Source organism: Mesocricetus auratus, unplaced genomic scaffold (assembly GCF_017639785.1).
Source record: "Mesocricetus auratus isolate SY011 unplaced genomic scaffold, BCM_Maur_2.0 Super-Scaffold_100006, whole genome shotgun sequence".
Classification (NCBI taxonomy): domain Eukaryota; kingdom Metazoa; phylum Chordata; class Mammalia; order Rodentia; family Cricetidae; genus Mesocricetus; species Mesocricetus auratus.
The window spans coordinates 13,172,020-13,197,974 of NW_024429190.1; the positions used below are offsets into that span (position 1 = coordinate 13,172,020).

The 25,955-nt window shown below is 42.3% G+C and overlaps 1 protein-coding gene across 10 annotated transcripts in view; it reads left to right on the top strand.

Annotated features, from left to right (window-relative positions):
• The window catches only part of Depdc5 (DEP domain containing 5, GATOR1 subcomplex subunit), a 119,186-nt gene that overhangs the window by 63,220 nt on the left and 30,011 nt on the right, over window positions 1-25,955 (top strand). For 5 of the 10 annotated variants that reach the window (XM_040746870.1, XM_040746869.1, XM_040746871.1 and 2 more), the window contains exons 25-33: window positions 469-534; window positions 3,890-4,073; window positions 4,694-4,854; window positions 10,801-10,918; window positions 11,458-11,625; window positions 12,427-12,646; window positions 13,980-14,113; window positions 21,445-21,550; window positions 24,184-24,249. In XM_040746870.1, coding sequence (XP_040602804.1) covers window positions 469-534; window positions 3,890-4,073; window positions 4,694-4,854; window positions 10,801-10,918; window positions 11,458-11,625; window positions 12,427-12,646; window positions 13,980-14,113; window positions 21,445-21,550; window positions 24,184-24,249 — 1,223 coding nt within the window. Of the gene's footprint in view, window positions 1-468; window positions 535-3,889; window positions 4,074-4,693; window positions 4,855-10,800; window positions 10,919-11,457; window positions 11,626-12,426; window positions 12,647-13,979; window positions 14,114-21,444; window positions 21,551-21,704; window positions 22,245-24,183; window positions 24,250-25,955 lie in introns of those variants that run through there. The other 5 variants (XM_040746877.1, XM_040746872.1, XM_040746874.1 and 2 more) reach the window with 5 other exon arrangements.

Here is a 25,955-nt window from a genome sequence, read left to right on the forward strand (position 1 = left end):
GGAATGACTCTAAAATGTGTCAATTTTCTTTAAGAAAAAGAAAAACCTTATCAGATAGAAAGAATGGTGTTGGTGACATTTAAGTTCTGGTTCATTCCCAGATTTTGGTTGTTCATATTTTTCTTTGGTTGATTCTTTTTTTTTAAATCATCCATTTAACTTTATTTTATATGCATTGGTGTGAAGGTATCAGATCCCCTGGAACTGGAGTTACAGACAGTCGTGAGCTGCCATGTGGGTGCTGGGAATTGAACCCAGGTCTTCTGGAAGAACAGCCAGTGTTCTTAACTGCTAAGCCATCTCTCCAGCCCCTGATTAATTTGTGATGTTTGAAATACCCAGTTTAGAATAGACACTTGGTTTATAATTTTATTTTATCTTTATTTTTTAGCTTTTCCAATCATAGCTGTCAGAAATGTTTTGTAGGGTAACTTTTGATTCAGACGGAGTGCCTTTTTCTTTCCCTAGGTGTGAATCCTAGGACCCAGAATAAGGATTCTCCAGAGGATGGTGTTTCTACCTCTCCAGACCCAAGTAAGGGGACAACTGATGCAGAGGAGGCAGGCCACAGGGGTATGGGATAATGAGAGCTTGAGGAAGCCCTGTGGGAATAGAGCAGTCCAGAAATCCACATGTTACAGTATAGAAAGGTTATGTGATGAGGGACTTTTGAGAGAAGTATGGCCGAATGACCTGCTCCAGCACATGTGACTCAGGACACAGAGGAAAGAGAAGACTTCCCACAAAAACCCTCATGCCAGCCAGAAGCTAGTGTTAGCTCTTAGACCTAATACTGGCTCAGGAAAAAATCAGAAAGAAATAATGGGCTGTTACTAGAACCTTTCAGATATACCCATATTGAAAATATTTGTCTATTTAAATAGCTGAACAAGTAGAGACCATCTGTATTAGCACAGTAGCAGGGGAACAGCCATACCTCTACACACACTTTATGTGGCTGTGGCTATGTGTCACTGATGATTAACAACCCTCTTACTATTTTTCATGTTCCTATTACTCTTTTTTAAAGGGTTTTTAAAGTAATTTATTTTCATTTTCTTTGCATCAGTGTGAAGGTGTCAGATCCACTGGAACTGGAATTACAGACAGTTGTGAGCTGCAATGTGGGTACTGGGAATTGAACCTGGGTCTTTTGGAAGAGCAGTCAGTGCTCTTAACTGCTTAGCCATCTCTCCAACCCCTCTATTACTCTTAAAGGTCAGAGAAAAAAAAATGTGTTTGTGTGATGACACACAAAAGTCATAGCACATGGGCATGGAGGCAGAGGACAACCCATGGGAGTTGTCTCTGTCCTTCACTGGGTAAATCCAGGAATCCCACTTAAGTTATCAGGCTTGATAGCAAGTGCCTTTCCTATTGAGCCATCGTGCCAGCCCAGAAGTAGTTGTTTCTTCTTCTTCTTCTTCTTCCTCCTCCTCTTCTTCCTCCTCTTCCTCCTCCTCCTCCTCTTCCTTTTCCTCCTCCTCTTCCTCTTCTTCCTCTTCCTCCTCTTCTTCCTCTTCCTCCTCTTCTTCCTCTTCCTCCTCCTCTTCTTCTTCCTCTTCCTCTTCCTCCTCCTCCTTCTCCTCCTCTTCTTCCTCTTCCTCTTCTTCCTCCTCTTCATCATCATCACATGACTTTAATCCCAACACTTGGGAAGCCTGGTATAAGTAGGAGTTCCAGGCCAGCCAGAGCTACATAGTGAGACACTGTCTCAAAACAAACAAAAAAACAGAATGAAAATGTCTGATATAATCAAACATGATTTTATGTGGGTTTTAGTAATCATCTTTATTAATGACCATTTGGATAGTTTCCAGGTTTTTTTTTGAGGGGAGTGGTGATTTTTTTTTTTTAAGACAGGGTTGCTCTGTGTAGCTTGGCTAGTTGTGAACTTTATCAACCCTTCTGTCTCTGCTTCCCTAGTGCTAGGACTACAGACATGCTATCATGCCCAGCAGAAATCACTATAGAAGAGTCAGAAAGGTAGTGAAGACTAACATGATCTAAGACAACATAGAGGGTAGCTGACTTCCATTTCTGACTTCCTCATGGTGGCTTTGATTAGGTCTCTTTTACTTCTGGTTTTATCCAGGAAGTGGGGACAAGTATGGCTTCTTATGGGAAGTTGGGGTGCAGCTCCAGCTGTTTGGGGATATCTTTTAAATTCCTGAGATAAGAACAACTCTGTAAGACCTGCATAGAGCTGGAGTTAGGCCTGTGTCCAGTTAATGGTCTTCGCCAAGTCAGTGGCGCTTCATGAAACACTCTGTCCCTGTACTTCGTGCACAAGACCTTTTCACCCATTTGAGGGTGATGTGAGGCTCACAAAACTACAGAGAAAACATTGTGTTTTAAACTTGTTACTGACACATGCACTTACAGTATATAGTGTATATGTATTCCACTCAGTACTCAAAGGCAAAGGTATGGAGTCCTTTTGTTGTTTCCTCTTAAGGAGATTTTTTTTTTTTTTTTGGTTTTTATGAGACAGGGTTTCTCTGTATTGTTTTGGAGGCTGTCGGTCCAGCCTGGCCTCGAACTCACAGAGATCCGCCTGCCTCTACCTCCCGAGTGCTGGGATTAAAGGCGTGCACCACCACTGCCCGGCCCTCTTACGGAGATTTTTAAAAAATAGTCTTCACTTAACAGATCTTACAGATTAGAGTAAGCTTTACTTATCGAGATAGCCATCGGTTTAAATGGAATACTTGAGGGGGAATAATAAGTTTATAAAGAAAGGTAGTTTAAAACCCTGAATAGTGCACATTGTAATCCCAGCCTTTTGGAAGCTAAGGGAGAAGGATTACAAATTCAAGGCTAACCTGGGATTCACAACAAAACTGTAAGAGAAGAGGAGAGAGGGGAGAGGGATTATTGTGATGCTGGCTCTGGCAAGAGCTCACCAACTGCATCACATGGTGGTTGATAACATCATGATTAGAAAGAGTGAATCAGAGATCACATGCAGAAAAATGAAAGCTAGAGCTCAGGCTGGGGCAAGAACTGCCTCAAGTTCCAGAATCACCCTGACCTTCCTGAGGACACACCTCCAGGAACCTCCCTCTAGACTCCATATTTCTACCCCAGTTCATGAGTCTAGTGAAACAAAACATCCAGACCCTAGTGCTGCTTCAGCACTTTGACTTAGTGGGAAGGGACAAGCACCCGAGCAGATATGGCAGTATCTGTAGCCATTTCTGGTTTTCTGGGTGGAGTGCACCATTGGCATCTTGTGAGTAGAGTCCAGTGTCACTCCTCAGCATCCCTCAATGCCCAGCACAGCCCCCTATAACATCTTGTGCAGTCCAAAATATCAGGAGTTAGTTACCAGTATTGAAAACCTGCTTTACCCAAGGAGCAGACATCAAACTCAAGTTTCCAAATCCCAGCCTTGTAACTGTCCCAGACATCCTCTTTTGGTTTTCCTCCTACCCTTTTGAATCTATTACTTGTTGTGATTCTGAAAGTGTTCCTGTTTCTGCTGCTATATGCTGTTTTGCTCCCAATTAGGCTGAGCTTTCTTCCTTTCCTTGAAAGGAGAAGCTCTGGCCTGAGTCTCTCTTCTGCCCTCAGAATAATAATTTGCTTTGATATGTAACTCTGCCTGCCCTGCAGTAACCTCGCTGGCATTTCAGCTGTAGCTCATGATCAGCAGAAAATGAAAAATAGCTGCTGTGAATCCCATTTGCATGATGGGATTGAATAAGCATGTGTTGCATTATCTAACAAACTCTATTTCTCTCTCTTTCTCCCTCCCCCATCCCCTTCTCTCTGCTCCTTCTCTATCCCGGCAATTTCTATCACCTTTTACCATGAACTCCCCTCGCTCCATCTCCCAAACCTGCCATGGTGACCACACACACCTTTTCCCCATTATTGGAGGCAGTTCTGACACTGTCTGCTCCCCCTGTAGTGCCAGGCTTCTGTTGCACAGTTGGAGTGGATTGGAAGTCTCTTACTACTCCTGCATGCCTTCCCCTCACTACCGACTACTTCCCGGACCGTCAGGGCCTGCAGAATGACTACACAGAGGGCTGCTATGATCTCCTCCCAGAAGCAGACATGGACAGGTCAGTGCCCAAGAAAAAAGCAGTCAGTTTTGTTTGTGAGGGTTATGGGCATATTGAAACATGTATAGAAGAACAATGAACTTTTAAACCTTTCATGTCCTCTTTAAGTATTTGAGAAATTCAATGATTCAAGAACTGTTAACTTTCGGGGCTGGAGAGATGGCTCAGAGGTTAAGAGCACTGACTGCTCTTCCAGGGGTCCTGAGTTCAATTCCCAGCAACTACATGGTGGCTCACAACAATCTACAGTTCAATCTGTCTGGTGCCTTCTTCTGGTGCAAAACACTGTATATGTAATAAATAAATAAATAAATAAATCTTTAAAAAAGAGAGAGAGAGAACTGTTAACTTTCAAGTTTTGTTGACTTTAACAGCTTGCTAACATATTGATAATATATTTGCTAATGCAATTGTTTTGGCACACTACACCTGATTTTCTAAGGTTATTCATTTTTTTCTGCCTTGTTGAATTGGTCATTTCTTCTAAAGTTGGCATACAGATTATGGATTTTTTGAGCTGCTGTAGAATGATAACCTAGGATGAATTAATAACACAATAACTAATAAGTATCACTGCCCAAGGTCAAGCATATCCACCCTCTCAGTCATTTCTTTTCCAGGAGGGATGAGGAGGGTGTTCAGATGACAGCCCAGCAAGTGTTTGAAGAGTTCATTTGCCAGCGCCTCATGCAGGGCTACCAAATTATAGTGCAGCCAAAGGCCCAGAAACCTAACACCGCGGTCCCACCACCACTGAGCAGTAGCCCACTCTATAGCAGAGGTAAGTGATTCTGCATAAAATTATGTTTCTTCTTTTCTAAAAAATCTGAGAGAGTAGGTTTTCTTTTGTTATATTATTGTCTTAGGGTTACTGTTGCTTTGATGAAACACTGTGACCAAAGCAACTTGGGGAGGAAAGGGTTTATTTGGCTCACACTTCCGCATCACTGTTCGTAACTGCAGGAAGTCAGGACAGAAATTCACGGAGATCAGGAATCTGGAGGCAGAAGCTGATGCAGAGGCCATGGAAGAGTGCTGCTCACTGGCTTGCTTCTCTTGGCTTGCTCAGCCTGCTTCTTTAGAACCCAGGACCACCAGCCCAAATGTAGCACACCCAAAATTGGCTAGGTCCTCTCCCATCAGTTACTAGTTAAGAAAATACCTAGTAGGCTTGCTTATAGCCAGGTCTCATGGAGGTATTTTCTCACTGGAGGCACTTCCTCTCTGACAGCTATAGCTTTGTCAATTTGACATAAAAACCAGCTGGCACAGGTACAAATTTATCTCCAGCCCTTTTGAGAGTAGTGCAGCTCAGTGGTGGAGGGCTTATCTAGCATGCATTAGGTCTTGGTTCCATCACTAGTACACAAACACAAAGAAACAACAATAGTAAGGAAAACTACATGAACCAGGTTCAGTGGCCCAAACCTATATTATCCAGTACTTAGTAGCTTGAGGTAGGAGGGTTATAATGATTTTGAGGCCAGCCTGGGCTACATAGTGAGTTCTAGGTCAGCCTCAGCTACAAAGTAATACTCTTAAAATAAAAACAAGACAACCTTACTCTAAGTTGTTACAGACACTGGTTACTCTTGCATGGGACCCTGGTCTGGTTCCTAGTACTTAGATGGCGGCTCACTCCCAGTGGTACACATACTGTTGATCCCACTGAATGAGAGTAAAGACCATTATCCAAAGACATTGGTCAAATTAAGCAAGCTTTATTTTCTGTCAGACAGGTCTATCTTCAGAAAGCAGAGTTTGAAAAAATAGCATCATAGGATGAGGTAGGGTTTATATGGTCCAGAAATCTTCAAGACTAGTGGTTGGGGAATTTCCAGAGGAATTTTGGTTACATAGGAACTTGGTTGAACATTTAAAAGTTGTTTAGCAGAACATCTTATCAGGGTATACTCAAGGTATGAGTCAAACTCCATAGGATGGGAGCATGTCAAATTCCAGAAACAGGTTAAACCATGGTCAACTTGAATTTTGCGGCAAACAAAAATGAACTTGTTTTGACCTTATAACAAAATGGCTTCCATCCTTAAGATGGAGTCAGGCTGGTCTATCAGTAAATTCAAACAACACTCATACAAATAAAAATAAAATATTTAAAAAAAAACTTACCTTTTTTGTTGTTTTTTGTTTTGTTTTGTTTTTCAAGACTGGGTTTCTCTGTGTGGCCCTGGCTCTTTTAGAATTTACTCTGTAGACCAGGCTGTTCTTGAACTCACAGGGAGGGCTCTGCCATCTCTGTCTCCTGAGTTCGAGTGCTAGGATTGAAGATGTAAGACACCACTGTCCAGCTAAAATTTTACTCTTTTTAATCAGCCAATCTCTCTCTCTCTCTCTCTCTCTCTCTCTCTCTCTCTCTCTCTCTCTCTGTCTCTCTCTCTCTCTCTGTCTCTCTCTCTCTCTCTCTCTCTCTGTCTCTCTCTCTCTGTCTCTCTCTCTCTCTCTGTCTCTCTCTCTCTCTCTCTCTCTCTCTGTCTCTCTCTCTCTCTCTCTGTCTCTCTCTGTCTCTCTCTCTCTCTCTCTCCCTCTCTCTCCCTCTCCCCCCCCTCTAGGATCTTACTGTATGCCTCTGGCTGTCCTGTAACTCACTATGTAGACCAGACTCACTTCAAACTCAAAGATACATTTGCCTCTCCCTCTGAAGTGCTGGGGTTTAAGGTATACACCTGCACGCCTGGTTGTACAATTCTCTTTTTAAGAAAGAGAATATTGCCAGGCAGTGGTGACACACACCATTAATCCCAGTACTTGGGAGCAGAGTTCTGTGAATGTGAGGACAGCCTCGTCTACAAAGTGAGATCCAGGACAGCCAGGACTACACAGAGAAACTCTTTCTTGAAAAACAAAACAAAAAAAAGGAAGAAGATATTAATTTTAGGAATGATGTAGTTTGGTTAGACAACTAGAAGCAGCAGGCAGCCAATACTGAGTTGTCAAGTGTATAGTGAATGCTCTAAACCTGGAGGTGGGTATTTATTTAATTGTGTCTTGTGTTATACCTACCTGTTACACAACAGGCTCTCAGATGGTGCATCCAAATTTACAGTTTGTTTGTTTTTTAATCTGACAGTCCACAAGAGCCAGAGAGGGGCATAAATAATCCCCCAGAACTAGAGTTACACGAAGTTGTAAGAGGTTCAGTGTAAGTGCTGGAAACCAAATCCTGGTCTTCTGGAAGAGCAATATGTGTTGTTTTGTTTGTTTGTTTGTTTGTTTGTTTTGAGCCAGGGTTTCTCTGTGTAGCCCTGGCTGTCCTGGAACTGGCTCTGTAGACCAGGCTGACCCCCGAACTCAGAGAGTCACCTGCCTCTGCTTCCCAAGTGCTGGGAGTAAAGGTGCTTCCACTGCTGCCCAGCCAAGTTTACATTTTTAATATGTCTTTTTTCTGTTTTGGCACTGGGGATCAAGCCCAGGACCTCATTCATGGTAGACAAGTTCTTTACCACTGAGCTACACCTCAGTCCCTTCATTTGTACATTTGTTCTTTTTCCCCTTACCGTGTTCATCTTTCTCCTTACTCACTGAAGTTTAGTGACCTAATTCAAGAATGAGTCATCGATTAGTGGCAGGGACTAATAAGTGACACTAATTGAGGAAAAACCAAGTTGTAGAGAATTCTTCTAAAATAAGTGTGACAGAGGGAATTAAGTGTGGGTGCCTGGAAATGGAAAGCAATAATCATTTCCCGAAATAATCAGTGAGCTGTCTTGATCTCTTTGCTTCTTCATTGTTGCTAACAAAGCCTCTACTTCACTATTCGGCCACTGTACAACTTCAGATCATTGTTGGTTCTAGTAAAGTCCCCCTGGCCAGAGAATTTAAAGACGTATGCATGTTATGTCAGCCCATCCAGGCTTCGCCGTAGATGAAGCTGTGGGTCTCTTCTGTGTTGTTTTGAAAGCTCCTTGTGATGTTTGTTGCATGGTGCCTTCTGTTCATATTATACATTCTACTTTTTGTTTTGTTTTTTTGTTGTTTGTTTTTTTGAGATGGTCTTATTTAGCCCAGGTTGGCCTTGAACTCTTAATCTTCCTGTTTCACCTCCTAACTGCTGGGCTTACAGGTATGTAGTGTCATACCTGCCTTAGTCTGTATTAACCTTTTGGAGTGCCAAGACTATTTTGGAAGATTACTATGGTCACCACTGTTACCACCAAAGCACTTTAAACTAGGACTGTTTTGGATTCATGTCTTCTATCTCCACAGTGGAAACTGCAGTGCCTGGGAATATAACAAATATTATAAATATATATACTTATTCACTCATTCATTCAACATTTTTTGACACTCCTAGTCTAAAGAAGGAATTTATAGCTCAATAGAAAATAGCTTTTGTCAAACTACGAAAAATGGATCAGCTGTGATAAAGACTGGGAGAAAAAAGTTAAAGACCCATGACATCTCTTTAATTTGGAGCTTGATCTCGTTTGGAGGATCAAGTGTAGCTTCTTTGAGGAGGTGATGTTTGACCTTAGACTTGAAATAAATAGAAGACATTAGGAAAAATGGAGGGGGCAGGTTGAAGGGAAGAGCATTCAGGCAGAGGGATTGGTGTGTACAAAAGCCTTTAGCAGGAGACATTATGGTAATTTTTGCACACCAAAAAGAAAGCTAGAGTTATGGAGCATAGAAGGAGCTGGAGGTGTGGCCAGAGACATTAGGTCTTGCAAGGCTGCAGGAAGAGTTTAGTTCTTTAACCCAAGGAACAGTAATGAATTTACCCTTAGATGGCACTGGCCACATCTAGTCCAGTCTCTGCTCCTGAATGGATGGTGAGTGTCCCTTGTGAGTCTGTAATTCTAGTGTCGAGTGCTAGTCCTGATTGATTCATGAGTCTTATTCTTCATGGCTAGTTGTCAGAGGGACACTCTTATTTCCTTGGTGATAAAACCTGCTGGTATCCTATTACTATCATTATTGGGAAAGTTGCTTTTCAAGGTCAAGATCATGCTGTTTCCTTGTTTCAGCTTTATTGATTGCAAAGGTAAGGTAGGATTTGTTCCAACAAACTCTTGGAGTTTACTGTGTGCTGGGAAAGGCACACGTTAATTTAACCACAGGTGCATTTGATCACTGGGGTACACCTAGTTTAGAATGCTATGTTGGAGTATGAGCTGGATGCTCATGAACCTTGTCCCCTGATACTTTTCTGAGAGCTGCAGGGTGCTCATAGCAAAGTGGAGGAGCACCTCGTGGAGCATACACCGCTCCAGTTGCAGAAAGCAAGGCCTGGCAGGTAAAGAGCTTGAGGCTGAATTCAGGGTCCAAGCCGAAGCCTCTTTGTATATGCTGCAGGCCTGCCTTGGGAGATTATCACATTCACAGTGGAGACCCTCTCAGACTGTCCTCTCCTCTCTTCTGAGCACTTCCAGGCCACCCACCACATGTGTCTGTCTCTCTGAGCTGAACAAGAGAGAGCAGCACTTTGTTTGCAGGTCACAAGGATCTTTGTTGTTTTCTATGGCACGACCTTTAGTCCTTAGAGAATCTTTCCAGTTCTTGTTATCCCCCTTTGCTGTGCTTAATTCCGTTAAACTAAGTTTTGAACACCTATTCTGGGCATGGCACTTTTATCAGAAGCTAATTGAAAATATAAAAATAAACAATATTTAGCTCTGGCCTCTTGGAATTTTATTTTAAACTTTAATGTAGTCTTGAGGCAAGGATTCACTATTTTCCCAGTCTGGCATCAAACCTAAAGATTCAGTCAATCTGCCTAACTTAGTGTTTCATGTTCTGGAGCCATAGATGTGCACTGCTGTGCCTGTGTCCTTGAAACTTTTTATAAGAGTTTATATTGGAGAGATGCATACCAAAGGAGAGCTCCGTATAAGATTTTTACATGACTAATGGTGTCTGACAGCTTTTCCAAGAAAGTTACCTTTGGTGGTGATACTACGTCATCTATAAATTGGCTGTGGCTCAACCAATAAGGGCACTTACTACCATGCCTGATGACCTGAGTTTGATCCCTAGAACTCACATGTAGAAGAGACCCAATCCTGCAAATTGTCTCCTGACTTCCACATGTGCACTCTAATATGCATGTGTACTTGTGCTTGTACACACATGCACACATACAAGGTAAATAAATGTAAACATTTTTTAATCTGTAAGATTTCAGTTAGTGGCTCAGAAAGAGAAGGTAGAAGCAGTGTCACAAACAGGTGTGTGGGGGCAAAAATTGCATAAAACCAATCAGTGGTCCTTTCGGATTACAGCTGGAAGGAGCAGTGGGGAGGGAGGGCCTGGAGCACAGGCCAGGAGGCTGTGCTGGCTGCCAGCCCCAGGGTGAGTGCCCAGATTGGCTTGGGTAGAGTGGAGTTTCATTTCAGTCCCATACGTATTCCCAGAGCTGTTCACATTTACTCCAGAGGACTGGGCACCAGGGATGGAGCATAGCGTCCAGGTGCTGCTAGCACCTACTCTCTCATTTGCTACTAGTTGGTTTGATAAGAGAAAAATCTGAGTTTCTGGATTTTTTTTTAACCAAGAATAATGTTTCTGTGAGCAGCCTCTTGAAATATTGTTTCTTCTTTTCTTTTTCTTCTTTTTTTCCCCTCTTTTTTTTTTTTTTTTTTTTTGGTTTTTCAAGACAGGGTTTCTCTGTATTTTCCCCCTCTTTATCTGTATCTTTGTGAATAAAAAGCAAGACTGTGGTAAAAATGGGCCTTTACCAGATAAGTGAAATCATTATTTTTTCTACTAGGCCTTGTGTCCAGAAATCGCCCTGAGGAGGAGGGTCAATATTGGCTGAGTATGGGCAGAACTTTCCATAAGGTGACACTCAAGGACAAGATGATCACAGTAACACGATACCTTCCCAAGTGAGTCCTTGGATGTTTACAGTCTTGATGCCCACATAGAATTTTGTCTCTACACTAAATTATGTGTATAATACAATATGTGTATAAGAAGTTGAATGATTCCTTTAGACTTTTGGCTTTGCTTTAAAGTAAGTTTAGGTTTATAGTTTACTCCTTCCAGAAGGGAATTGATTCAGCTTATAAATCTTAGCATGATTCACATCAAGCATATTAAAAATTGAATGTAGAGAAGAATGAAAAGTTTAAGAAGATCTGAGAGATTTCCATTATAGTTTCCTAGGATGAGCTAATTACTATAGTTGGGGACTGAGCTCAGGATAGTGCCCAGTACACTGAGATAGAAAAGGGTTGTAGTGGAGGTGGGTACAGGTACAGGTTGCTTTTTTTTCCCTTTGGTATTTTGAGACAGGGCTTCTCTGTGTAATCCTGGCTGTTCTGGGAGTCACTCTGTTGACCAGGCTGGCCGCAAACTCACAGAGATCTGCCTGCCTCTGCCTCAGATTGCTTTTAAATATCCAAGCATCTCCTTTGTTTTTCAGGTACCCTTATGAATCTGCCCAGATCCATTACACCTACAGCCTCTGCCCCTCCCACTCTGACTCAGAGTTTGTCTCCTGCTGGGTAGAATTCTGCCATGAACGGCTAGAGGAATACAAGTGGAATTACTTAGATCAGTATATTTGTTCTGCTGGCTCTGAAGATTTCAGGTTAGTGCTGCCTTGGATGCATGTATCTTTTAATATGTCTGCCCTTTTGACTGGTGTTTGTTTTGTTGTCCTTAAAATTGAAAGAATAGAGCACATCTGCATGGGTTAAAACTCTGTGGCTAGAGATGATGGTTATGTAACAGAGTGAATGTACTCAATGCTATCGACATACACACTTAAAATGGGTTAAATGCTATACATATATATATGCATATATGTGTATTTTATTAAAATTGGAAACAAAGCAGAGCTCGTCACAATGTGCCTTTTGGTGTCAACACAGAAAATGAACTTAGTGGAGAACTTAGGTTCATAGAGGTTGCACAGAGTTCACGTTGTGCCTGAGGCCACCAGCTAATATGGAGCACATATGATTCAGTAATGTCTTATTTAAATTAACAAACAGTAGGATTACCTTTCTTTGTATGTGCTCACATGTATGATTATATACAGCTCTATATATTTTTAGCAAATATAAGGATTCATGTTATCACCTGCTTTCAGCATTTTTATTCTCTTGTTGAGTAGCCTTGTGGTTGTATTGTCACATTTATCATATTTTAACTTTTCTGTCTGTTTTGTAATTGGTGGACAACTGCTTCATTGGATCTGGGTTTACAGAAGCATTGTCATGGCACTGGAACTAAAGCAGAAACTATCTTGTGGTCTTGCAATTTTTTGTTGTGTCTTAAGCAAAGCCATTTGGGCAGGACCATTTCACATCAGCTGCAGAGAGAGCTCTCCAAAAAGGCTTTTGTTATCTGTTGTCACCAACACTCTGATTTCCTTGCCTCTCTCTAGTTTAATTGAGTCTCTGAAGTTCTGGAGAACCCGATTCCTATTACTGCCAGCCTGTGTCACTGCCACCAAGCGTATCACAGAAGGGGAGGTGCACTGTGACATATATGGGGACAGACCCCGTGCAGATGAAGATGAGTGGCAGCTCTTAGATGGCTTCATCCGCTTTGTAGAGGGCTTAAACCGCATCCGCAGGCGCCATCGTTCAGACCGAATGATCCGGGTGAGGCATTGGTTCCCAATCTGTGGGTTGAGACCATCAGAGAACATCTATTTCTGATGGTCTTAAGAGCTGAGACACTGTTCCTCTATAAAATCACAGTTGTGAAGTAGCAATGACAATAATGTTATGGTTGGGGGTCACCACAACCTGAAAAACTGTATTAAAGGGTTGCAGCCTTAGGAAGGTTGAGAACCACTGGGGTAAGGTTCTTAGAGCTCCTGGGGACTGCACCTAGCCTGGGATGCAGGATCTGTCCCCTGATCTCTCAGGGCCTTTCATTAGCCAGATGATTTATCGAATAACTACCTAGCATGTGCCTGAAATTCCAATCAGTATGTTCTTGCCTATTGTAGAATGAAGGAGAGGGGATTGGTGCTAGCCATGACTGGACTCTGCCTTATGGCTTGAGCTGCCCCTTCTAGCTGAGGACATAGCACCTATTGTGTACTCTCCAAGTGGGAGCCAGTATTGGGCACAGCTGTTGTATTCTGAGGCACTGAATTGCTAAGTAAAAGCTCTTAAGAGGGTGACGGCAGCAGACCTTCCTTTTAGAGTTTCCACCACTATCACTTGGGCCATACCCTGCCACTCAGGGAGAAACTGAGGCTTAGGAAGGTTGTAGGATTTATCTGAGGCTACCTTGGCAGTAAGGGGCAGATATGTGACTCAGCATTGTTTTGTTTAAATTAACATTATAGCATAATTGGCTGTCCCTCGTTCTCTCTGTGTATGCTTGTATACAGAATATAGGGATGCATGTTGCCAACCACCACAATCAAATGGTCCCCCAGAGGTAGAGAACCTGAGTTTAATCCCCAGAGCTAAAAGGAAAAACACAGAAGCATCATACTACCCTTGGCAGTGACAGTCTTCATATCTCCATGTATTAGCAACCGATAGTCTTCCCCAGGTGTTTTAAAATGCTGTCATATGATATAAAATCACTTGAGGCTTGCTTCTTCCACATAGCATTATACTTTAGGATTCATTCAAGTTTGTGTATTAGTAGTTCATTATTTTTAATCTCCTAATAGTGTTCCTTCATCAGCCCTGTTTTCCACCTTAGGCCTATGCACAAGATCACTTGTGATTAGAGTATTTAGGATGCTTATGTCAAAAGAGCTTTAAGTTTTGAAAGGAAACAGCTTTAGTTTGAATCCCAGCTCCAGGGGATTTGACCAACCTCTCTGATTTTTAGTTTCTTCTGTTGTTTGCTAAGCACAGAGAACCTGTATTCCTCTGCTGGGTTAATTGGGTTCCCAGGGCCCAAAGATGCAACAGTTTGAGCTGAGATGTGAGTGACTAACCAACTGTCTCCTCTTCCATGCTTTAGAAAGGGACTGCCATGAAAGGCTTACAGATGACTGGGCCCATCTCTGCACACTCCCTCGAGTCAACAGGCCCCCCAGTTGGGAAGAAAGGAACCTCAGCTCTGTCTGCCCTGCTGGAGATGGAGGCTAGTCAGAAGTAAGTGCCTGGTTAAAGAGACCTCTCCCCACCGATTAGACCTTAAGGAGTTTCAGTGCCTTGTTCACCAGAGCAAGGTGAAATATAATAATTAAGAAGATATTACAGGGCTGGAGAGATGTCTCAGCAGTTAAGAGCAACACTCTTTTAAACTGGCACCCAGCTGTCTGTAATTCTAGTTCCAAGGGGTCCTGCTCCCTCTTGTGGACACTGTGAACACTGCACATACATGGTGTACAGACTTTCATGCAGGCAGGCCTACAGGCATACACATGAAATAAAACTGAATCTTTTTTTTTTTGAAGATATTTACATGACAATAAAGTGAAGCTAACACCTGCTGTTACTGACACATAACAAAATAGGCTTGAAATTAGAAACTTGCTGTCCAGTCTGGATATGGTGGTGTATGCTTTTAATCCCAGCACTCAAGAGACAGAGGCAGGTGTTTCATTGTAATGGAGTTCGAGGCCAGCCTAATCTGCAGAGCTAGTTCCAGAACTACCAGGGCTACACAGAGACATCCTGTCTCAAAAAATGGGAAAAAAGAAGAAAACAGTAAAGTTGAGTGGGCAAGAAAGCGTGAGGTGTGGGGATAAGTGCATTTGGAGACAGTGTGGAGATCTGGAAGCCAGGCCCCCTTTCATGGTCTCATGGGACGGGGGATCACTTGGTAGTCATTTAATTTGGTTTTGTTATAATGAGAAGTTCTAAGCCGATGACAAAATGTAGATTGACTACATAAAGGTCCTCTCTATAGTCCTCTAATTTTCAGTGATCATCTGTTTTTAGCCACTTGTGTTTGATCTATAGCCTGTGGGTGTTTATCTTTTCTTTCTTTCTTTTTTTTAAAGATTTTATTTATGTATTATGTATACAGTGTTCTGGTTGCACGATAGAAGAGGGCACCAGATCTCATTACAGATGGTTGTGAGCCACCATGTGGTTGCTGGAACTTGAACTCAGAACCTCTGGAAGAGCAACCAGTGCTCTTAACCTCTGAGCCATACCTCCAGCCCTTACCTTTTATTTCTTAAAACCCAGGCAGTATACTCTCTTCATCTATAATATTTCATAATGTGTCTCTGAAACTTTAGTCTTCTTTTTAAAAAATGCATATCAGACCAGGCTGGCAAAGTGATGCCATATGTAAAAGCATTTGCCACAAAGACTGACGACCTGAGTTTGAGCCCCAGACCCACGCTGTGGGAGAAGAGAATTTGCCCATGGAAGTTGTCCTGACTGCTACACTTGCACTGTGGCATGTGTGCTACCCAATAAAACATGTAACTTCAAAAAAATCATAGTATTGTAATTTACTACAAAAATGACAGTTCCTTAGTATTATGGAATATATTTGTACTGTCTTTGGAGAAAATGTGATCTTAGTTAGCATTACTGTTGCTGTGATAAAACATCATGATCAAAACAACTTGGGGAAATGATTTATTTGGCTCATTCTTCCACATCACTGCTCATCATTAAAGAAAGTCAGGACAGAACTCAAGCAGGGTCAAGAGCCGATGCAGTGACCATGGAGGGCTGCTGCTTTTTCATCATGACTTGCTCAGCCACCAGCCCAGGGATGGCCCCACCCATAATGTGTTGGGCCTTCCCCATCAATTACTAATTAAGGAAATGCCTTACAGACTTGCCTGTGGCATCATTTCACAGAGACATTTTCTCAATTGTGGTTCCTTCTCAGATGACTGTAGCCCGTGTCGTTGGCAAAAACTGTCCAGCACAGTGTGTTTTCAGAGATGAGTCCTATGCCTAGAGTGGCTTGGTGGGTGGGTGCCAGGAGGTAGATTTTGGGTGGAAAGGAAGGACCATAGACAAAGTTGCAAACAAACAGTAGGTACTTGCGGGTCGGCAAATGGGAAGAGGAAAGGAAAGTTGAGCTCTCCTGAGAGTGCTGGATTCTTGTAGGGAAGGCCTCAGGATTCTGCCAGCAGGTTCTCCCTGACTGCCGAAAAGAACGAGAAACATATGTTTCTGGAGTGGTGTGAAGATGGGGGTAAAAAGATCTTATTTTAATTTGTCAATGAGTCACTGTTTAGTATGCACCAATGAGCCTCTTTCTGCTCAGACCGGGAAGAGCAAGCCATCTTGTGCTGATAGCATTCCCCAGTCTGAATGACAAGGCTTTGAGCTAAGCCTGTCACAAGAGCCAGGTCAGGAACCTGAGGCTTTTCTTTCCTTGCTAATGTGCTAGGTTTGGGGAGGCTGAAGGTAGGTTTTAAGAGGTTACAGAAGCTAGACTTTTATATAGTGTTCATTTACAGAGTGCTTTTTGTTTGCTTTTCTCTTTCACCTTGGAGACCTGCTACGGATATGGGTGCACCCCGTTTGTTTTTCTTTCTCTTGTTGTTTGTTTTTTGAGATAGGATTTCTTTGTATAGCCTTAGCTATCCTGGAACTCGCTCTGTAGATCAGGCTGGCCTTGAATTCTCAGAGACCCACTTGCCTCTGCCTCCTGAGTGCTGGGATTAAAGGTGAGCGCCACCACTGCCCAGCTGTTTGCATTATTTTTTCTTCCTACTACACTAAGCAGATCCAGTCGAATTTGTTGTGAAAACCAGTGTCACAGCAACATGAGAAAGGGCTTTACGTTTTTAGAGTCCTGCCATCTCACTGTAACTATTTCCTCCAGTTCCCTACTTGTCTTTTTATCTATAGGCACATACCCTTGATCAGGCTCCTGTGGAGTAATTTATGCTTTCTAACAGCAGTGGGTTGCCCTGGGTAGCAGATATTGGCTTACAGGCTTTTCTGCTTGTATCAGATGAGGATAACCCAATGTATCCAAATTGGGGTAAAAGCTGAGAAACAGATGTTCTCATGTCCTATGCAGGATGGCTCCATGCTAAAAGCAGGCTAACAGTGTGATAGTGCCCCATCCACCTACAAACATGTGAAAGATTTTTGCCTACTTGTGTATTGCTGTTAGTGTAAACTGACTTCCTCCTGCCCTCCCTTTATGGCCCACCAATCACATATGGCACAGCCTTTGTGTAGGATTGACTGCTTCCCTCCTTCCTCAGAATACAGTGTGCCCTGCACATGTTCTCACGTCTACATGTATTCGCTGAGAGAGTTCTGGGCTATCATACAGGAGCAGTCTCACCCAGATGTGAATGACTGTTCCTGATGTGGGGGTTAGCACCTAGAAGGCAGTTCAGTAAGTGTGCATGGTTATGTGCATATGAGGTAACAGGCTTTCTGCATCCCGTTGCCACCCCAGTCATGTCCCTTTGCTGCAGCCATCAAGACATGCCAAAGAAAGTCACTTTGTGGGCTGGTCCTCAGAAGAAAACTGAATGTAGAATGTATTGCAGTGTGGTGAGAGAAACAGTTTGGTATTGGTGGACAAAGAAAAGCAAGTGTGTCTTCTGCTTTTCCTCTATAAATTAGACCTCAGAACAGCCTCCAAAACAATACAGAGAAACCCTGTCTCATAAAAAAAAAAATTAGACCTCAGAATAACCAAGTAGTTAGAGATCCTTTTCTCTCTAAAATACTCTTGCTAATAAACAACAAAAGGAATGATAGAATATCACTGTGTGTAGTCACTAAAGGTTAAAGGAGCTAGGAGTCATCAGCTGCAGTTAATGTCAGCATAGGCAGCCTGGTACGGACTCTCAGGTACCAGTACACAGCACCACAGAAGAGGAAGCCTTGCCCAGAGATGAATCTAAATCCAACTCAACTTTTAAGTATAACTTATAGGTCTCAGCACAGGGCTCAGAGACGAAAAAAATGGAGTAGTAAAGGTATGAGCTCCGCACATCTAGATTAAATGCATTTACGGGATAGATGCGCTACAAGGATAAGGAGAGAGAAGAGGAGTTTAGACCTTAAAAGAGACTTAGATTACTTACTGCAAAACAGAGGCCTTCATAGAATCTTGTTTTGTACACACTAATATTTTTGAATTAGTGTTTGATTGTGGTTATGTTTTTTTCGGTGCTAGAGAGATGGCTCAGTGGTTAAGAGCACTGACTGCTCTTACAAAGAACCTGAGATCAATTCCCAGCACCCACATGGCTGTAATTCCAGTTTCAGAGAATCTGACACCCATGGCAAAACACCAATGCACATAAAATAAAGATAAATAAATGTAAAAAATAAATAAATAAAAATTATTTTCAGCTGGGCATTAGTGGTGTACGCCTTTAATCCCAGCACTTGGGAGGCAGAGGCAGGTGAATCTCTGTGAGTTTGAGGCCATCCTGTTCAAGAGTGTGAGTTTCAGGACAGCCGGGACTACACAGAGAAACCTGTCTCTCAAAAAAAAAAACTGAAATAAATAAATAAAGTTATTTTCTTTTAGAGATACTGCTGTTATAGATAAAGTGATATCACATATCACAATTTTGTTTCAAGGTAATTGGTGTAAGTAGACAGGGAGATAGAGGAAACAAAATTGTCTGAGTATGTAATTTTAATAGCTGAATATGCAGGAAGTCTCTGCATATTAATATAAATCATCCTGTTTTTGTTTATCTTTTATTTATATTTGATTGACAGTAAGGTAATAAAAGTGGTAGAGCACTTGCTATAGTGGGCATGAGAGCATGGGTTTGATCTCTGCAGCACACACACACACACACACACATACACACACAAAGTCAGAACATAAGAAATGTTACAGATTAGGTTGCCAGGGAAACAGACCAAGATAAAATTTCATATGTAAACTGTTTATTAAGGAGAATTCTTGGGCTCAACATCTGTGGGAGGGAGTGCTGTCCCATACTCAGTGACAGTCTCAGGGGCTCTACATGAGCGCTGAACTAGGTGGGACAGCTTTCAGAGGTAATCTGGGTTTTGACAACACACACACTATTCATTCATTGACTGTGGCTATTCAGTTTAGACCAACCTGCTCTGCAGTTGGAGCTGTCCAACTTATATAACGCTCCCAGCTACTGAAGAAAATAGGCCATTGCTAAGGAATTGACTTTGAAGTATCCAGCAGCAGCAATATAATTGGTCCTCTTTGTCTGTGGGCGATATATTTGTGGATTCACCACCCACTGGTCTAAAATTGAGTCTAAGGTTGGCAAGGTGGATCAGTGCGTAAAGGCTCTTACTGCCAAGCCTGATGACCTGCGTCACCAGAACCAACAAGGTAGAAGGAAAGAACCAACTCTTGTGAGTTGTCCTCTGACTTTGATTTCCATGGGTGTTATAGCAGGAGCCACACCCTGCTCCAATAAATAAATGTAAAAACTTTTTCTTTGAAATAAATCTGTACTACATGTGTAGACTTTTTTCTTATCTCCTAAACAGTGCTCTGTAATATAGTATTTACATTATGTTGGCTATGATATCATATAATATAATATGATAGTGGTTTAGTACATACGGGAGACTTAGAACCCTGGTCATGGCAGCACGCACCTATAGCCCCAGCACTGGGGAAGTGGAAGCAGGGAAGTCAGGAGTTTTAGGTCCCCTTAGCCGCAAAGCAAGCTCAAGGCTAGCCTGAGCTGCACGAGACCCTGTCTCAAAAGAATAAAGGGGCCAGAGCGATGGCTCAGTAGTTAAGAGCCCAGGCTGCCCTTGCAGAGGACTCAGTTTTCTGGGAATTTGGGTGTTCACATGGGGATATGAGTCAGTACCTCACAGATAACTGGGGAAGAGCCTATCCATATTACTTACCAAGTAATACAAATGAGATCTGAAAACAACATACAAGAGTTTATAGTTAATTTTTAGGGGAAAGAGGTATCAGAGATTGTCCACATGTCTTTGCACATATTCAGCAGAAATTTTGCTGCGGAACTATACCTCTAGCCCTTGCTTTTATATATCTATATCTTAGGTTAGACTTGAACTTGTGATCCTCCTGGCCCAGCCTCCCCATCTCTGAGATTATAGGTGTGTGCTATGGTGGCTGGGTTTTTTATCTTTCATATACTTTAAGCCATCTTTATAATACTTATGGTATACTTCATTCAGTTCGTTTTAGCTGGGGTAAAATTGGAAAATGAACACGTAGCTGTGTATTAATATACAGCAGGACTGAGATAAGATGACATATCAAAAGGAAATCTTATTTGTTGTGCTTTATGACTTGGGGAAGGAGGGAATATAATTATGTCAGAAAAACTAACATAAATCCCTTTAAAGTATGTAGAACTAATGCATATTTCCCTTGTTAGTTGACACTGCGTGTCACTGCAGTGCTGATTTTCAGAATGTGTTTTTGTTGGATGAGTGAGGTCTCACTCTGTTACCTATACTGTCCTGAGACTCCGAGGCTCAAATGATCATTTTGGTCAGCCTTTCAAAGAGCTTGGACTGCAGGCACATGCCAGCCTACAGTGATTTTCTTTTTTAATGTGTATGGGTGTTTTTCCTGCATGTATGCCTCTGTACCTCATGCTTGCCTGGTGTTCAAGGAGGCCAGAACAAGGCTTTGGATCCCCTGGAACTGAAGTTAAGGGACCATGTGAGTGCTAGGAATCAAACCCACATCTTCTGGAAGAGCAGCCAGTGCTCTTAATCACTGAGCCATCTCTCCAATTGCATAGTGGTTTTCTTCTTAGACTAAAATTTCAATATTCAAAAACATGGTTTAAAAAATCATGGGTTTTGTTATGAAATATTAATCTGTGTACATGCCTTACCCGTATTTCCACTTCCTGCCCTTCCCTCTTTCCCCTTCCTTCCTTAATTGTGCTCTTTCTCTTTCTGTGCCATATATAATTTAAGTCTATATTCTACATTTGAGTAGAAACATGATATTTTTGCCTTTCTGGAATGCTTGTTATTTTTTGGTCTTTCTTGAGACAGGGTTTCTAAGATGCAGCTCTGGCTGTTTTGGAACTCTCTGTGTAGACCAGGCTGTCCTCAAACTCACAGAGATCCACCTGGGATTAAATTGTGTGACACTACGCCTTGCTTCTTGGAATGCTTTTTATTTTTATTACATTTATTTTGTGTGTGTGGGATACACACATGGCACAGTGTGTGGGAAGGTCAGAGGACAACTTAAACAAGTTAGTTCTTTTCTTCCACTGTGTGCATTCAGTAGTCAAACTCAGGTTGGTAGGTTTGGTGGCAAATACCTTTACCCAAGGAGCGATCTTGCCAGCCTTAGGGTGATTTTTGGTTGGGCTGTTTTCTGATACACTGTGGGAGACAAATGGCTGTTTAAGACAGTTTAATGGTATTAAGAGTGCTCTGTAGGACCTGAAGGAAAAGCAAGGCAGAAGCATGTTCCAAAAATGGAAACAGCTGTGCTGTCTTCATGTAGGCTCACTTGGAGCTTCTCTAGAGGTCTCCCAGCAAGCTGCAGTCATGTATTTTCCTTCCTTCAGGTGCCTAGGAGAACAGCAGGCAGCTGTGCATGGCAAAAGTTCCACTCAGGCAGCTGAGAGCAGCAGTGTTGCTATGACTCCCACATATGTGGACAGCCCACGAAAGGTAAAGGTGGCTCACCAGTAGGGATCTGTTGCTGTGTGCTTTCAGGAGCCCAAAAGGAAGTATGACATAGCTGTGAATGCAGAATCAACTGTGCTGAAGCTGTAGTTACATTCTACCACAGACTCTCTTAAAGTTTTCTTTTATCCCTGTCAAGGAACCTTCCTGAAGATGGTAGTAAGTGGGTTTCTACTCAGATGCAGAGTGTGAATCAACCACAAACAACTGTATTGGTCCAAGCCTGAGATCCGACTTGAGCTGTGGAATTTGCCATCTAGTTTCCCTTCAGGGTCACCATCACAATTTTGGCCATATTTTATATCTAACTTCGTATCTATTAATTTTACTCATAAAAGTTTTCCATGTCATGTTTTTAAAAGTTGTGAGTTGTTTTGTGTTTTTTGTTTTAAGTTTTAGAGATTCAACCAAGGCCTTTTACATGTTAAACAAGTATTCTACAACTGAACTAAACTCTCATTCCCTAAAACACGATATTTAAAGTAACTATGGGCCGGGGTTATGGCTCAGAGGGAGACTGTTCAGTTTACGTACTCAAGACCTTAGGTTTGCTTCCCAGTACTACATATACACAGAAAACTTGTTGAAAATATAAATGGTTTCCCATTTTCAAGACAAATTTTAGCTGAGTGTTATAGAGCACGCCTTTAATCCCAGCACTCAGGAGGCAGAGGCAGGCGGATCTCTTTGAGTTAGAGGCCAGCCTGGTCTACAGAACAAGTGCCAGGACAGCCAGGGCTACATAGAAACAACTATCTTGAAAGGAAAAAAAATTGCCAGTTATATAGAACTTAATCTATAGCATCTAAAATTATAAATGATGCTAATGAATTTCCTTATGGCAGTTATTTGACTACAGGTCTGATTAATTACCTTGGTATAAATTACCTAGAATGGACCAGTAGTGGCGGTGCACGCCTTTAATCTCAGCACTCGCACTCAGGAGGCAGAGGCAGGTGGATCTCTGTGAGTTCGAGACCAGCCTGGTCTACAGGAGCTAGTTCCAGGACAGGCTCCAAAGCCACAGAGAAACCCCGTCTTGGAAAAAAAAATCAGAAAAAAAATTTCCTTAGAATTACACTCTAGGGATTAAAACATGAGAAAAGTATTAACCAAAGCTGTGGGCAGTTTGGAAACTGGACCAGAGATCAGCAACCCTGTGTGTGGATTTCAGGCTTCATGGACAAAATAGGAGTCCTGCATAAGTACTTCTAAACCATTTGAAATTATAAAAGCCATTAATTGTTCACAGCCTGTGAAGTCAGATGAGTGGCCAGATTTACTCCACAAGCTTTAGTTTGCTGACCCTTGCTCAAGGGAATAGCTGTAGGTCCCAAGGAGAGTCTGCGTACAAAGACTGTACACACAGAGTTCTGTTGGTTAAAAAAAAAGTCTCATTTCTGTGACATAGGTCTCTCAGTACTATCAGTGCCTCAGCAGTCATTCTCTGGGGTGGACTAATGTCAACCAGCCCTTTTCTGACCTTTAGGCATTGTCATTTCTCAGGATCAGAGGCGGTGCTGAAGACAAGATGGACAAGTAGAGAAATTACAGGAAGGCTGAAATGCACTAGAGACCACAGACTAGATTGCTGTTTGGGATGGTCACTGTACTCATTTGACTTCTGAAAGTCATGGTGCTGGACCTGTTCTCCAGGTTTAGGGAATTGGAAGCAAAATTGCCGTAAGATGTCCTGCTGGCAGGTCTGGAGGCAGTGCCTCTTAAGGAGTGTGTGATGTGTCTGCATCTCCAGTCATGCCTTTCCACAGGGTGTGCTACTGGAGTTAGCAGTGACTGTTGGGAGATACTGGCAATGGCGATGAAGTGAACACACAAGCATTTCCACTGTCTAACTTTTAGAACTGCACACACCTTGATCCATTGCCACTCCTGCATCGCAGTGATAATCAAGTGTGCAAAGTAAAAAGACTCTTTGAAATGTCCTATTTGTCATTTAGCTTTCAAATACATGGGCATTTATACCCAGCCATGAGTAGAGCAGGGTGATGGCTTCAGGAATCCCACTTTAGTTTCTTGACCTTGTTGCCCAAGCAGTAGAGGAGCAAGTACAGCATCCTTGCACCCCCTATATACACAGAAGATTAGGCAAGACTTTTCTCTTTGGTTCTTTGCTGCCACATTTAGTAACTAGCCGGCAGAAGAAATCTTAAGCTTCAGTGTCTCTCTCCCAGAGGGCTGTTTGTTATCCAGCCAGGCTGAAGGACAAGATGTCACTGCTGCCTTTACCCCGCTGTTCCCAACTCTGCTCTTGGGCTGTTCCCTCTTCCTTGCCATAGGTCTGAAGGAAGTTAAAGGAATCAAAGCCATAGGTACACACAAGGAACTTGGCTGTACCTTTCGCCCAAATAGATGGTATTCTGCTAATTGAAGTGTGATTTCTTGCTTGGGCTTTGCATTTGGATATTGTCTTTCTGGGCTCCCTATTCTACTCCCACCATATTCCCTCATGTCCTGATTTTCTCCTTGCTTTCTTGTTTTCGTTTATTTACTTATTTTTCATCCCCCTCTCCTATTCTCATACACAATCCATTTCTTGGCTACCTTACATCTGCTGCTGCTGCTGCTGCTGCTGCTGCTTCCTCCTCCTCTGACTTCAGGACGGGGCCTTCTTTATGGAGTTTGTCCGCAGCCCACGCACAGCATCATCTGCCTTCTACCCTCAGGTTAGTCCAAACGCCAACCTGGGCATGCCCATCCTGTTGACTTTCTGTTTACCTCTGAGCAGATGAAATTGGACTGAATCTGAGTTTGAGGGACAGCTGAATCTGAATTTGGCTCTGAGGTTTCTTGGTGTTCAGAGCAGCAAAGGGGAGTAGGAGAGATTGGTGTAGGAGGACAGCCTAGCACACCAGTGCTGAACAAGATGCTTCCCATTGCTACTTGTCTGGCTCACCTGATTACCATGAATCTCATTGTTGCTACATTGCAGCATCTGCCCTTTCAATTTTATAAGCATCATGAAATGTGTATATTTAAGGATTGAACACTTTCTTTTCTCCTCCTGGTACAGCCAAGATAAATTTGTAACAGTATGGCAGGGAGTGGTGGGGGAAAAACAACCAGTATTTATAAATAGGCCTGAGCTATGTCATAGACTAATGGTGTGTGGCCCTGGGCAGCTCACTTGCATTCTGGGCTTAGTTTATTTATCAAATGAAAGGTTTAGGTGAGGTCACCAAGGGCCTTCCAGGCCTTAAAATTCCTTACTTACCACACACCTAACATATGTACTATTATCTCATTTCACCTTATAGCATAACCTATCAGTTAAGTAAAAGTTCTATTCCAGTTTTATAAGTAAAAAAAAAAAAAATAAAGGACAAAGAGTTGCTTTCTACAGTACAGAGTAGAACTGGGATTTACATTCATGACCTACAAGGCTTGACTCAAAACCCACTCTGTAATTAGCATTAGTAATTACTATTTTGACTGGTCTTTGGAGGCAAATAGGGTTCTGCTGTTATGGAGGCTTCTAAAGTATTATATGAAATTGACTTCGCTGAAGAGACCTAGTTACAGAGATCCGAGTGAATAAGGGTTATACAGAGTTGATATAGCTAAGGAAGATGGGACGTGTGAAGTAGGAGAAGTTAAAGAGTCCTTATTTAGTGGAAGTCAGAAAAGCAGCTCATGGAGCTCCCACTTTTCCAGTGTTTTATGAACATAATCTTTGTAACAACTTGTAAAGTTTTATACCCATCTTGCAGATGAGAAAAATGAGACTTAAAGACATTGGTGGCAAAAGGACACTACACTAGTGGGTGGCTGAGCCCCTGTAATGTCCTCTGAACAGTACCGGGAGACTAAGGTTTAGTTAACATTGGAGTCTTGGTTTTCTAAGAGTGGACATTGCCACACCTGTCTGCAAACCTTACCTGTGAATGGAATAGCCATGTGCAGTTCCTACTGGGTCCCGAGTTCTTTCTTGACCAAGCATCTCTCATCTGAGTATAGGAGACATACTGTATTTTGAATTAAAGCAGACTCATGCTGATTTCTTTAGTCTTTTACTTTCAAACAGTTTTTTAGGTTTATTTTATTTTATGTGTATGAGTGTTTTGACTGAGTGTATGTCTGTGCACCCACATGCATGCCTGGAAGAGGGCATTGGGTCTCCTGGAACTGGAATTACAGATAGTTGTGAGCCACCATGTGAATGCTGGGATTTGAACTTGAGTCCTCTGTAAGAGCAATAATTGCTCTTAACCACTGAGCCAAATCTCCAGCCCCAAGGTCTTCTACTTTGGAATAAGAGACTCTTTATTGATGATTTAGACTTAGAATTTAGTATAAGAAAAGTCAACAGAGTTGAGACAAAGATCAGTGTTCTATTTTGTGTGGTGGTATTTACCTATAAAAACAAAGGTGG